The sequence below is a fragment of the Rhododendron vialii genome, chromosome 7a, assembly GCF_030253575.1.
Source record: "Rhododendron vialii isolate Sample 1 chromosome 7a, ASM3025357v1".
In the NCBI taxonomy this organism is placed as follows: Eukaryota; Viridiplantae; Streptophyta; class Magnoliopsida; order Ericales; family Ericaceae; genus Rhododendron; species Rhododendron vialii.
Window position 1 is genome coordinate 2,446,334 of NC_080563.1, and position 14,876 is coordinate 2,461,209.

The window sequence follows — 14,876 nt, forward strand, 5'->3', positions numbered from 1 at the left end:
CCCCTACACTCTCTCTTAGGCTTGTGCGGCTACCTTTGGGTGTTGAAAAAGTCATATAGTAACTCTTTATAACCAAACAAAAGTTCATGACAACAACTTACATGGACTTGTTAATAATTTTTGAAGTGAATTTGTAAGCTAGTGAAGACCAAATTTATTTTCATTTTCTAATTACTTTCATTGAAACAAATTCAAAAAATCAAATATTTTGATGTGAAGTTTAAAAAATATATCTATAAGAAACTAAGGCTCCATTCTCTTTAAATTTTTGTCATGTCGTTTTGTGTATTTTGTTCATCGTTTTTGAATTTTCATTTGATTCGCGTCATATGTTTCGGAATAATTGTCCATCTCGACGAAAGGAGTGTAAACAGTAAAAAATTATAACCAAAAACAAAGAAAAAAGTTCATTAAAGATAAAATAAAAATAAAAAAACCAAATAGTTGTCTTTTTTTTTTTTTCCAGATATCTAGCCCAAACTTATACTCCAACCATTCTCCTAAGAATCAAAAAATATATAATTTTATACTTTTTAGTATTTTTTCGTCTTTGATGAATTTTTTTCCTCTCAAAGAGGGAGTTCAATGTATATATCTCATGGACGAAATGCGGCGCCATGTTTCCTGTTAAATATGAGCGAAGAAATATTAAATTCGATTATTGAAATCAATGAGGCCTTTATTTATACAAAAGGAGATAGCCTAACTATGAAAAGAAAATTATACTGATTAACTATGGAATAAAATTACCCTAATTATAATCAAATCACAATCTCAAGATCACGATTTGATCGCGATATTATTTTGTATATGCATTTATTTTAACATCCCACCTCAAACTCAAGTAGATTTACCAACTTGAGTTTGAATTTGAAAAAGTCAAGAGAAACTAGGAGCGTCCAAGCAAAAAGAAATCAGGAGCTGCCATGCCACACCAAGGCAAGCCAAACTCAAGTAAGTCTACCAACTTGAATTTGAAAGAAAAGAAACGAAGAAGCCATGAATCGAAAAGCCACGAGCACTGGTTGTGAAGAGGCGTGCTAGTGATGAAGAGACGTTCTAGTGTGTGAAAGCAATCGGAAAGCGTGGAGGAGATTGAGAAAGTAACTAAGTGCCCGGCAGATGACAGTGAGGCTTAGGCCGCCTACCAAGAGCAAATATCTACAGTGCCTAGATTTTATAGCTCTGATACCATGTTAGATATGAGAAAAATATTGAATTCGATTATTGAAATCATACAATTAGACCTTTATTTATACAAGAGAAGAGAGCTTAACTATGGAAAGAAAATCATACTGATTAACTATGTAATAAAATCATCCTAATTACAATCAAATCACAATCTCAAGATCACGATTTGATCGCGATATTATATTTTTGTATATGCATTTATTCTAACATTTCAAATAACAATTTTGGGCTATAACTTATTGCTTTTTGACGAGTCGTTCACACTAAGCAAAAAAATTTGCATCACATCTACAATTTATTAGTTAGTGGAAATTAACAACTAGACATTTTTCAACAACTTACTGATTAGTGAAAAGATAATATTTTTTAACAACAAATGAGCCCTAAGTTATTGTCTACTGAAAACACCCCTCCCCTCATGACCATGTAGCTACAAGATGGAAAAAAAAAATGTTTGCTGATGCAATTTTTCGTCCAAATCCACTCAAGAAGAATTTTACTTTGATTTTTGGACATTATTCGTTTTGGGGTCTAAAAATTTTTGGGCACAATCTCTAATAAATTTTCTCTATCTCTCTCTCTACTCTCTCAAAATCCAAAACGAAAATGGCGGTGATAAAAAAAATATTGTATCCCCCACACTTACATTAAATGACGTGGATGTTTTGACACCCACAACTTATAGTAAATAGACATAATATAAGGGTAATGATTTTTACATTCTACTTTTTGTGTTTTAATGAAATTTTTATATAAAATATTTTCACTAAAAGACAAAATAGAGTGCAATATCAAGAAAAAAGAGGGTAACAAATATTTTCCTAATACAATAAGATTCACAAGTGTTGTGGACCCTACAAATATTCAATTACTATGGTGCAAATCTTGGGTTGTAACCCCACAATGTTAAACTTGAATTCTATCTCCCACACTACCTAGCCATAAATGACGTGGACCTACATATATTAGAGTACTTTAATTTAGTAATAGGAGGACCCACAAACTTAAGGCACAACACAAGCAACATGACAAACCCAAACATTGTTTAAAGTTTAAACCCACAATATTTAAAAACTACTATTCCCTCCGTTCCCGTTCTTTTGTCCATCGTCATATTTAAATCGGATAAAAAATTAATTATAATTTTTACATACTTTTTATATATAATATGAATTTTATTTGATAAATCTTAATCTTTTAAATGATATTTTTAAATCACCTAAAAGATTACAGATTGCAAAATATAATCAATTGAAAAATGGCACGAACTTTCGATAAGGACTAAAGAATTGAGACGGAGGGAGTTCTTGAAGAATTCGGCCTTCATATAGGGTAGTTATTATGAGCTCCGGGAGTATACTTCCTTCCGTCACATAACATATCAGACCTACTTATGAACTTCTTATGGACCCCACATATAATGTGAAAGGAGGGATTATACTTTCGAAAGTATTAAATAACATTCTCTTCATGTAAGCCCCACAACATTAAACTTAATTAAGCATCAAATTCTATCTTTCCACACTCAAATTAGATGACTTGGACCTTCTGAGACCAACAACTTAAAGTTTGATGACAAAAATTGTAGTAGGTCCCACAATAAATAATTTATTGTAGTAGGTCCCTCAAATTAATCTATACAATATCTATTAATGGAAACTCCTTAAACTCAACCATTAATTAAATTCAATGTAATGATAGTGGGACTCACAACATTTGACATGACCGTCACTATATACAATAGTTTGAAAGTACTGTCACATAGTACTCCAGATTTTTTTACAACCACACATTCTTATGGGATCTATCACTAAGTGTATGAACCCCACAGGAATGTGTAGTTGTAAAGTGATTTGAGTACCACGTAGCGGTACTCCCGGACTATTGAATAATTAGTCCTCTTATATATATATATATATATATCCTCTCGAAACCATGACCAGAACAGAAAAACTCTACCTTAACTCTCCAAACAAAACCCTTACTTGATCCAAACCACTTCTTCTACCAATGCCTGACGAAACCCTAGTTGATCAACCAAACCTTATCTCTTTCGACTCCTCTATTCTTCGACATGAACATAACATCCCGTCTCAATTCATATGGCCAGACCACGAAAAGCCCAGCCCGGATCCACCACCGGAACTCCACGTCCCGCCCATCGACATGGGCGCCTTCCTCTCTGGCGACCCCGTTGCCGTTTCAAACGCCACTCGGCTTGTCAATGAGGCGTGCAAAAAGCATGGGTTTTTTCAAGTGATAAATCATGGAGTTAGTTTGGAGCTCATAAGTGAAGCTCACAAGAACATGGATTTGTTTTTCGGGATGTCGTTACTGGAGAAGATGAGAGCTGAGAGAAAGAATGGGGATCACTGTGGATATGCTAGTAGCTTTACTGGCAGGTTTTCTTCTAAGCTTCCGTGGAAGGAAACGTTGTCCTTTGGTTATTGTGATGATCGTGATCATCGGAGTTTCAATATGGTTGAGGACTACTTCTTAAGCAAGTTGGGAGAAGATTTCACACAATTTGGGTACGAAAACCATGCATGCCAATCTCTCTCTCTCTCTCTCTCTCTCTCTCTCTCTCTCTCTCTCTCTCTCTCTCTCTCTCTCATACACACATCAGGATCGAAAAGGTTAACTTGATTCTATTTGTTTTGCTTAACTTGGTCTTTATCTAGTCCGGATATGTCTGATATTATGCTTCTCTTTGGTGGGCATTGTTTGCCAATTGCTACTGATGTTTTCTGTTTTTTGTTGGTATCTCGCCAACTTGTCTTGTGGTTTCGGACGGCATATGAGTAGTCGGGCTGGGGCATTAACACAGTTGAGGCGTCAATCAATTTTCTGTTGTGGTGCCTCATGTTCGTGGTCCTTTCAATTTCAGTTCTTAATTATAGAATATCTATGTTTTTGGCTAATTAAACTTTATTTTTTGTTGCTTTAAATTAATGTTAGAAGGGTTTTCCAAGATTACTGTGAAGCTATGAGCTCTCTGTCACTTGGGATAATGGAGCTTTTGGGAGTGAGCCTAGGGGTGGGCCCATCCCATTTCAGAGATTTCTTCAAAGGAAATGACTCAATAATGAGATTAAACTATTACCCTCCTTGCCAGAAACCTGATCTCATACTTGGAACTGGGCCCCATTGTGATCCGACGTCCCTCACCATCCTTCATCAAGACGACGTCGGAGGGCTTCAAGTGTTTGTCGATGGAAAATGGCACTCAATTCCTCCCCGTTCCGAAGCCTTCGTGGTCAACATTGGGGACACTTTCATGGTGAGTCTGTACGGAATAGTAATTTCGATCGCTTTCTCTAACCGTGTGTTTATAGGAAGGATTTGTTTAAGTCTTTTTGTGATATTCGACGACATCGTACCAACAGATCTGTTTTTAGAACAGTCGCGGAGAACGACAATGCGTTTCCAACAATATATACCTCACGATGACACTATTAATATGGGAGTAGTTTCATTATACTATATATATATAGGTATGCAGTGTGGCTGCATTGTGCATTCATCTTATTCCATTATCATTAACCTACTTTTTAAATAAATGCATTTCCCTCAACACACATTTTGTACTCATTTGGCATTGCCAAATAAATTCCAAGAACTTTTATGGCTAATTTTTCATTGGATACCCAATTTCTGTTTTCCGATAGCACATGCATTAATATATACCATGCAAGCTATTATTTCAATCATAATCGAAAATAGTACGAATTGTTTGAATTACAATCTATATACATACTTTTTGGGACTGAATATATACTTGGAAGTAGTGATTGACGATAGAGTACTTGGAAAATATTAATAAATGTTTGATGCAGGCTCTATCAAATGGTATGTACAAGAGTTGCTTGCACAGAGCTGTGGTGAACAATGAAACAGCAAGGAAGTCACTGGCCTTCTTTCTGTGTCCAAAGCTAGACAAGGTGGTAACTCCACCAAATGGATTATTGGTTAACAATACTACTACTCCAAGGTTATATCCAGACTTCACATGGCGTTCTCTTCTTCAATTCACTCAGAAGCATTATAGAGCAGACATGAAAACCCTGGATGCCTTCTCCAACTGGCTTCAATATCACTGCAGCAGCAACAACAACAACAACTGAGTGAGAGAGAGAGAGAGAGAGAGAGAGAAGTGGGGAATTTTATTAGAGAGAGAGAGAGAGAGAGAGAGAGAGAGAGTAGAAAGAGATTATTCTGGTAAATAGGGTTGTGAGGTCTTCGTGATGTGGAGAGAATCATCGATGAATTTTATTAGAGAGAGAGAGAGAGAGTAGAAAGAGATTATTCTGGTAAATAGGGTTGTGAGGTCTTCGTGATGTGGAGAGAATCATCGATGAATTTTATTAGAGAGAGAGAGAGAGAGAGTAGAAAGAGATTATTCTGGTAAATAAGGTTGTGAGGTCTTCGTGATGTGGAGAGAATCATCGACAATTAGTAAGATGCAATTTGTAGGAATAAAGAAAATGATGTGTTCCTTGTTTGTTCCATTGCCTTTTCTATCGTGGGACTTTTTTTTTTCTTTTTGGCCACAGCCCTTCGCGTGGGAAGGGAGTGTGAAAGGTACTATAGGAATTAGTCTGAGGTGCACGCGCATGACTTGGCCCAGAACGCCCTGTATTTTCCCGAAAAAAGAAGAAGAAATATAAGATCGGAGTAGTTTATTTTGGTCTCCAACGTAATCAAATTTACTTAATTACGTTCAATTAACGGTGCTTTTTTTCCACCAAATTTCTTTTGTTGGACTTTCCATTTACTGCAGTCTTCAGCATAACCACGTTGTTTGCACAGTAAAAAGAGAGATTAATACTCCAAAAATGCGTGATTTAGCTTTAACAAAAAGAAAGTGGATTCGTGTTCCCTCTTTCACGCTCATGCCACGTTGAGGTAAAAAAAAAAAAAAAAATTCTATTTTTATTTTAGTTAGTTGTAAGCTTGAAAAGTTTACAAAAACTGAGGATCATGCAAGGAATTAATGGATCTTCGAAAGTAGTAGTATTAATTTGCTCTTTGCATGGAGATGCAGTCTTTAATTTTGCTAATTAGCTAGATCATGTGTCGGTTAGACTATCTTGCGATAAATCTTTGAAATCCTACAAAGAAATGTATAAGGGCTTCGTAAGTACAAGTCATGAGTAATTAACCTGGACCTCATTCTTCCCTCTGATTTCAACCACTATAAAATTGAGACAAAGAAAATTCCCATCAACAAATACCAGCTAACCAGGCATAGGCACGATTTCAATTGCAAAAATAAATAAATTAAAAGCATAGGCACTACAATTTGGCCGAAGAAAAGATCGATTGGATTTTAACGCATTCACGCATTCAACAAAAATTAAAAGTCAGTGGGATCTTCTGCGACGAAAGTCTATCCTTTTGCGCGCCAAATCAATCTGTTTCCCTAGTTGTAGTATGCAGTACTATTATCTTATAACTTTGAAAAATGCTTTTGTAGGAACCTTTGAAGTGGTTTCCAAATGTGAATGGCAATAGCAGAAAACCATGTTTCCACAGAGATCCTTTCGAGAAGAATTGTCAACTCACTCAATCAAATAGTCTACTCCTACAAACAAAGCTACCTTTATCTTTTCATGTGAGGAAGCACAACGTGCATGATTCTTACACAGTTGAGCCATTTTTCTTTTCTTTTTTTCCTTCTTCTTCTGTACTTATCATAGGGCTGTTCCGTTTGCGGCCAGGGAATTTGTCCTTGCTTGCTGATGCCATGGGGGTTGGCCACCTTAATTAGAACCTAGTTCGGTTCTTGGTTATCCTGTTTAGGATGGGTTGTAATATGATACTTTGTAGTATGACTCGGTTTCGCTAGTAGTTCTATAATATTTCCGTTTGACCAAAAACAAATTTAGTTTTCTTAAGTTGTAGTCATTTGCTGATCGAAAAGCATTTCATGTTGTCGAAAATGATAGTAGTTTAGAAAACATGATAAGTTTAGACTAATTTCGGAACTTTCCATGTTTTCGAAATTTATCTTGTTTTTGTGTCGAACTTCCCATTTTCCACTTTGGAGTCAAATATACCAATTTTTTTTTTTTTTGTTGGTTTCGAGTTTTTTGAAATTGCATTCACAGATTATTTAGTTATTATATTGCTGGTGGGTAACGAAGGAGAGAGAGAAGGCAGGTGTGGCCCTTGTTTTAAGAGGTCTATTAGCATTAGCCCTATCATTAAATGGAATACCAATTAGGGTTTTGCATTAATTGGGGGTAAAAGAGGTTCTTCAATCAACTGTATGATAGAAATTAACATCTTTCCTCTATTCATATTCCTAATAAAATGTTACTTTTGACGTTATAAAAAAAAATTATGATAGAAACATAACCCGATCGAATAGAATGAATGGAAACATGAAGTAGTGGGTCACCCTCTGTGGGTGATTTTAGGACCACGATTTGATTAACTCTTTTCTTTTATGTAAGCCTGAATATTGATATAGAGCGTTACCCTTTAAGCAACTCTTTTTTTTTTTTTTTTTTTGACATGAACCAAAATGAGATACAGAACCAAAGAAAACAAAACTAACAAGGCATCTACGAGCACCTCCAAGAAACGTCTAATTATTCAGTACTACTATTCTTGTTGAGTTCACGACTAAATGAATGAACTACGTAAAAATGTGTAGTGCAGAGTGATCTGGAGCACCACGTGTGTGCGCCGGAACTATTGAATAATTTCTCCCAACTTTGTGCTCTGGAAAGTTCTCTCTCTCCGCACCTCCAACAATATAGTAACTAGCTAATCAAACAGTCATACCAACTAATTAATGTAGCACAAAGTAAAAGTTGTGGAAAAAAGCAAGTAACAATATTCAGTCAACTAAGAGCATTTCCGACCTTGGCTTTAAATTTGAGAGGATGTCAAATTTTTTTTTGAGGGTTTATGTGGTAATTTGACATGATGAAGTTGACATTTTCAACATGTCCACATACTCCATTCATCATGTCAAATTTATTATTTTAAGAAATTTTAGCGAGTAAAGTAATGAAAGATAAATTACTATTAATTTTTTGATCGGCAAAGAAGAGGTTTCCATATCATTAATCAAAACGATGCAATGATAAAAAAAGAGAAACCTTGTAGTAATATACCGGAGAGCGTCATACAAAGATGACAAGCTCAACTTATATATCACTCCACCTCACCTCACATTTCTTAAAAAACATTAGCCACCACCATCAGCTGTGACCATCGCCGAAATTGGGACAAAGCCTATAATCGATTTCGCACTCACGCACGCACCCACCACCAAACAAAACCAGAGCAAAAACGGACGAAACGGAAGAGCACCACTCCATTTCCGGCAAGACGGCCAGAAGCCACAGCATCACCGTCAGAAAACCTCCACTTGACTTTAAGCCATAACCGGTTACATTTAAGGGTGTAACCGGCAGGAGACCAAAACCAAACTCACCAAACTCCTGCCGCAGGGCTGCACAATGCCGTTAGGCGAAGACCGATACCACCCAAGAATGATACGCCGCGTCAGACCGGCGAGAGAGGAGATCAAGGGGTGAAACAAATCATACAATCACTCGATATGCCAGGTAAGATTGGACATCCGTGGTTGGTGATGCTCTAATTACGTACTAACCGAACTATCAAAAAATTCCCTCGAGTTAGGCCATCCACAGTGGCATAATCAAAAATGGATAATTAAAAGTTGACACATCAGCTTTTGATTATCCATTTAAGAGGTTGCTAAGCTTAAGAATGTTGAGGTCCACAATGGTCACTTCTAGTCCATAACTAAAATAAGGGATACACTACAATTACACTCTCTCTCCCATTGTGTTTTCCACCATTGATCACTTTCCTCCATTACACTTTTTTTTTGGCAAAAATATATCGATTTTCTCCTTTAATTTTGGGAAAAAAATTGGTGACTTCCTTCCCTAATATTATGAATTTGGAAAAAAAATTATGTACTAAAAAAAAAAAAAAACAGATGTGTTCTTTAATTTGTAAAAAAATGTAAGATTCTTTATGTACTCAACCACAGGGGGAGGAACGAAAAAAGAATAAAATAAAAACGGAAAAAAAAGTGAAATACCTTAATTCGGCGACAAATGTTTTCCACCATTGATCAATTCCCTCCATTACGGTTTTTTTTTTTTTGGCAAAAATATATCGATTTTCTCTCTTAATTTTGGAGAAAAAATTGGTGACTTCCTTCCCTCATATTATGAATTTGGAAAAAAAATCATGTACTAAAAAAAAAAAAAAGATGTGTTCTTGAATTTGTAAAAGAATGCAAGGTTCTTCATGTACTCAACCACAAGGAGAGGAACGAAAAAGAATAAAATAAAAACGAAAAAAAAAAGTGAAATACCTTAATTCGGTGCAATGAGTTAAATTGTAAATGATTGAAAGATATGAGCTTCACTTTTGGAGGGAAAGAAAAAGAAAGAGTTTGTGGCTAAAGAAAATGAGATATAGAGCAGGCGAAGAAAATAAGAAGAAAATACCATTTGAAACACGTGTGTACATAAATTTTAGAACCAGTTAACTTATGTGGTGTGAGATCCACAAATTTTGATTATTGAAAAATGTTGCTAGTTTTGGTTATCTAAAGCTCAAAATTTGATTATTTCTAAGAATGTTGTTAAGTTTGATTATACCATTGTGAGCCATCTTTTACCTCAATATTGTTAACTTTAAAAATAATTTGTTTTTGATTATGCCACTGTGGATGGCCTTAGTGGGGGACTTCATACAATCAAATCGGTCCACGCAGCTAATTGCTTTATTTGGCTTAAAGAGATAAACCTAATCTCTTACCATGATTGCATTGATGGTGACTAATCTCAAGACACAAGGAACAAAAAAGATTAGCACAAACAACAATGAAATTTTGGACAAAGGAGAAAAAGAATGCTTTAAAATTCTTCCCAACCGACTAAAGTAATCTACAGATGGAACAATTCCTCATGATTATGACAGGATTAGCCAGGGAATTGAATCTCTGGAATGTATGAGCTTTTAATTCCTTGAGAGCATATACGATCATTGTCTCTAATTGCTATTCTATGTGTACAGCAATTTTCCAATAGTGGGAATAAAGAACAAAAGAAACAACCAAAAATAAGTAATAAACCATGTAGTGATGATAATCCCACGACCCTCGTTCTTTAAAAATTAGGGGTATTCACGGGGCACTGTCACGTCATGCCCTCCTTCACAATCACACACTTATACAGGACCCAAGACCAAAAGTGTATGAGCCCCTCGTAAATGCGTGGCAGTGAACTGCGTGCGGTACTCCGAGGCCAGTCCTATGTCCACTTCCATTCTCTCTTTTGGATCTTTTTCCAACACATTGAATAAGCTTGTTCTCCTTCACAAAATGTACATTGCATATATATTTATGCTGTCAAGTGATCTAGTACTGATGTAGTTTAGAAGCCAAAAAAGGAATAAACTATTGAGTAATAAACCATGTAGTGATGATAATCCCACGACCCTCGTTCTTTAAAAATTAGGGGTATTCGCGGGCCACTGTCACGTCATGCCCTTCTTCACAATTACACACTTATACAGGACCCAAGTGTATGAGTATTGCTGGTTTGACAACCCAGATAGTTTACAAGCTTGAGTTTCTTGATGCGTCACAACTAAACAGAGGAATATGAGTAGTTGAGTATTATAGCTCTTGAAAATTGACATAAAAGAAGATCTTAGAACTGAAAAAAAAAGATGATCAATTGCCGAATCAATCGATCCTCAGTCTACCAGAATTCTGGGAGGTTCAGGGAATTTGATCACGTAAGGAGAGGTTCTGCTAAGATCTTAAGAGTGACATCATTACTGGAAACAAAATGGGAGATTATATCTCCAAAGGGTCACACATACGCCCTTTCGAAAATTAGTTACCTAAGCAGATTAATGAATATCTGCAGAATGCCCAAGAGATACCTTTGAGTTAAACTGAACAAGCCCGAAGAAATCAACACAATGTACCACGAACTTCTGATACTGAGACATACCTGATGTTATCAGAGGTACACAGCTTTACAGTTTGAATCTGCAAATAGAAATTGTCTGTTCGACCTTCTACTATTCTCATCTTCCGACTTCATTGTGCAAACCACGCAAGTCAAGAAAGTATGAGAGGGAGGCAGACCGATAGTATAAACCAAAACCTTTCCATGAACAATGCTACATCATCTTTTACTGTTCACCAACATGAATAAGGATCCGTCCGTAATCAGATTATTTTGACACACAATTAGATTCATTCAATATAACTTATAAATAGACTCTGCCTTGTAAATTACTCGACAGAGACATCAGAAACATTGCTTCATATACAGGAGTCAAAAGATTTTCATCCAGTCCTCCTTTCATCAGGAACCATTGCAGCCATCTTTTCGTCCTGCATGCACGTAGACATGGTTTTCCGAATATTAGGAAAAACAGTGTGCTAGTTTAGGCCTTTTATTTACAGTATTTAGCTGATTCATTATCAGAATGAAAAGAGGATTATTCGAAAAGAATCTTAGTCTAAACTTTGAATTCTTACATTTTATGAGATGCAAACCAACAAAAACTAAATCCAAGTCAAACAACTCATCCAAAACCCTAGACGATCCACACTGTCATCCAAAACCCTAGACAACGAGATCTTATATGTGAAGACTTAATAGAGCATCAGCCAACATTCTTCAAGAAGGTGTGATAACGAACCTGCGATTGGTTCATAAAATCCACGCACTCATTCATCCACAACAGGAGACAGTAAAGGTTTGTTTGAGAAGAACGCTTCCAGGTTCCCTAACATAAGTTGACATAAATCCCAAAGCGATTCCTCTGTGAACACAGCTCGATGTGGTGACATGACAACATTATCTAATGCAAAGAGCTCCGGAGGAACCTGTGGCTCATTCTCAAACACATCCAAACCAGCTCCTGCAATTTCTCCTTCCACCAAACACCGCACTAATTCTTTCTCATCAATAACAGCCCCCCGAGCAATATTGATGATGACTCCTTCCTTTCCCAATGCCAACAAGACTTCCTTGTTAATCATGTGGCGGGTTTGGTCAGTCAATGCACAGCAAAGGACTAGAACGTCACAATTAGTTGCAAGGTCACAAACATTGTCGTAAAACGGAAAAGGAACAGATGGTTTCTTCTTCCTTGAGTTGTATGAAATAGAGCAGCCAAGGGCCTCAAGTCTCTTTGCAACTAAGAAGCCAATGCTTCCTAATCCAATGATCCCAACTCGCTTGCCTCCCAACTGCATAATCAACCATAATTACTAAACTCTACAGGAAGACACTTCTTCTGGAAAAGTAACTAAAATATTAGTACAGTATTTGGCAGTAGATGCTGCTGCTTTTAACTTAGCACAGGAAGAATTCTAATCATTCATTAAGGCGCAAAAATGTCAACAAATCGCAAGCATGGGACAGAACTAAAAGACCAGTAAAGACAGAATACCACCACCACTGTTTTCCGTCTTCTTCTTACCGAGAGGGCAGTGCTCCACTATGCATCGAAAATCATCTAATCATTTACCAGAAAGTATTGTAGCAAAACAAGAATTAAATCTACAATGAAAAATGTGGAACAATTAGTAACTTTTTTTAACCATCACGATTCCACAAGGTAAGCAACAAATTTGAGAAGCATTCAATCCTTCTTCAAAAAATTTCATTGAATATAAGCTTTACTAAAATCCGTAACCCTTTATTACAATGATTAACTGGGCCTGACCAAACCTTTTTCTGTACACGGTACAAAAATGTGTTATGTCTATATAAAATACAAGAGCGCGCGCGAACAAACATGTATTTTTAACCCCAAAAGTTGAAGTAGTGGTCAATGCTTGAGAGGGATTCGCTCCTTCCAAGGTCTGTTCAAAAACTTCTAATCCTATCAAGTCTTATGGGACAGTCATAAGGGACTCAGACTCTGAATTATCAGAAAACACATATGTATAATATAGTGGCAAAGCCAAGATTTCAATCCAAGGAGGGCCATGGTTGTTTGTTCTAGTATAATTCACTATATATTTAGATAGTTTTGGCCAAATACAATTATAAATATGTGATTCATTAGATTTCCATTGAACTAGTCTATCTCTAATTTGGAGCCAATATGAAATCGTGAATAATCATTTGTTCAATCGGTAGGAAGAAGTTTTACCAAGTATTCCACTTCGCTCTTACATAATTATTTTGTCGTTTTTCAGTTGTTATAGGATTACAAAACTCTATCTCTATTATAGGATGACAACAGATTTTTCCAATATTCTCAATCAGAATCGCAATGCCTTTGGCTACTCTAACCTCCCAGACCAATTTCTTTTCTTTTTCAGGTAAAATGCCTAGAAAAAAAAATATTCCGGTCCCATTACAGTTCTGCCCCTCTATATGTGTGTGTATATATATCAATTTATCTTTTTCCAAGCTACCCTTCGACAACCTAAAAAAACCCCCAATTTTAATATCCCCTCTTTTCTATTTTCTCATTCCAAATTTCACCACAAACTAGTCTCAATTCAAGATTTTACTCTTTTCTACATTCACGATTAGCGCTCGCATCGCCTGTGCCGTAGTGTCTAGTAGAGAGAGAGAGAGAGAGAGAGGACCTTAGAACCGAGAGGGTAATCTCCTTTGATTGGCCAAACCCCATCACGCACAAACCGATTAGCAGCGCTAACTCTCCTCAACACATCAATCAACAGTCCGACCGCCAAATCCGCGACGTCCTCGGAGTACGCGGAGCCGGCGCTAGCGATGGAGACTCCCCGGCGGCGGCACTCAGGCAAGTCGATGTGATTGAGGCCGGCGCTGGTGGTGCAGATAAGCCGGAGCAAAGGGAGGAGGCGGAGGACGTCGGCGGTGATCGGAGTGAGGCCGGAAATCAGCATGGCTTCGACGGAGGCGCAGTGAGCGGCGAGGAACTGGTCGGTGGGGATGGGGGATTCCCATGGCTTGAGGAGTTGGAATTTGTCCGAGAATTGATCTTCGAAAAGGTTGATGATATGGGGTGGGCGTAGAATCAACAGCTTTGGGAGGTTTTCGGACACTGCGTTCTGGTTCTCCATGATTTTGGGAGAGGGAGAAGAGAGTTCATTTCAGTACTTCAGTTGCAGCCATAGTTTGACTACCCTTGTCATAGTGGTGTCCGATCTCCTCTCTGTGTCTCTTTGCTGAGGGATTCTGTAGGGGGCGCCCTGCTTACAGACCTGTAGAGTAAATCTGGATCGTTCATCTCAAAATAGACGGCTTGGATTATAGTTCGTATTGGAAATAAGCTACTCGGATTATAATTCGATATAGAAGTTCGGATTAAATTCCAGTCATCTGTACCGAAATGGATGACCGGATCAGCCGACCTACAGCCCCTATAGACTGCTTTTTGCCGAGGGGACTTTCGGCTATTGGATTATGTGATTTTTTTTATGTTTTAAATTCAACAACCGGAGAAATCATCAACACAGTTACACAGAGACACAAGAGTTTTCAGCACAAAGAATCGGACGGGGTTCCGGCAGGCTGTACTCGCTGTCCAGCCCGTTTTGCTATACTATACGCAGGTCTGCCCGAGCCCGACTTCTTACTAGCTTGAGCCCAGCTCGTACTCAATATACTTAGATGCAGGTAGGAGTGATAAATGAGCCAAACAGGTGGTTGAGTTTT

General features: G+C 37.2%; 2 protein-coding genes across 3 annotated transcripts; one reads left to right on the forward strand and one right to left on the reverse strand.

Annotated features, from left to right (window-relative positions):
• The first annotated feature begins 3,109 nt into the window (after positions 1-3,109).
• LOC131333046 (gibberellin 20 oxidase 1-D-like) lies at positions 3,110-5,407 on the forward strand. 2 transcript variants are annotated; one of them, XM_058367356.1, is made up of 4 exons: positions 3,110-3,722; positions 4,150-4,471; positions 5,028-5,344; positions 5,390-5,407. In XM_058367356.1, the coding sequence occupies exons 1-3, from the start codon at positions 3,202-3,204 to the stop codon at positions 5,313-5,315; spliced, it is 1,131 nt and encodes a 376-aa protein (XP_058223339.1). In that variant the 5' UTR covers positions 3,110-3,201; the 3' UTR covers positions 5,316-5,344; positions 5,390-5,407. The 2 variants fall into 2 exon arrangements, with proteins under 2 accessions (XP_058223339.1, XP_058223340.1); XM_058367357.1 differs by having other exon boundaries at positions 4,153-4,471.
• Positions 5,408-11,353: 5,946 nt separating this feature from the next.
• LOC131334904 (glyoxylate/hydroxypyruvate reductase HPR3-like) lies at positions 11,354-14,402 on the reverse strand. Its single transcript, XM_058370210.1, has 2 exons — positions 13,823-14,402; positions 11,354-12,466 (listed from the first exon to the last, which is right to left on the reverse strand). The coding sequence occupies exons 1-2, from the start codon at positions 14,279-14,281 to the stop codon at positions 11,942-11,944; spliced, it is 984 nt and encodes a 327-aa protein (XP_058226193.1). The 5' UTR covers positions 14,282-14,402; the 3' UTR covers positions 11,354-11,941.
• Between the last annotated feature and the right edge of the window lie 474 nt (positions 14,403-14,876).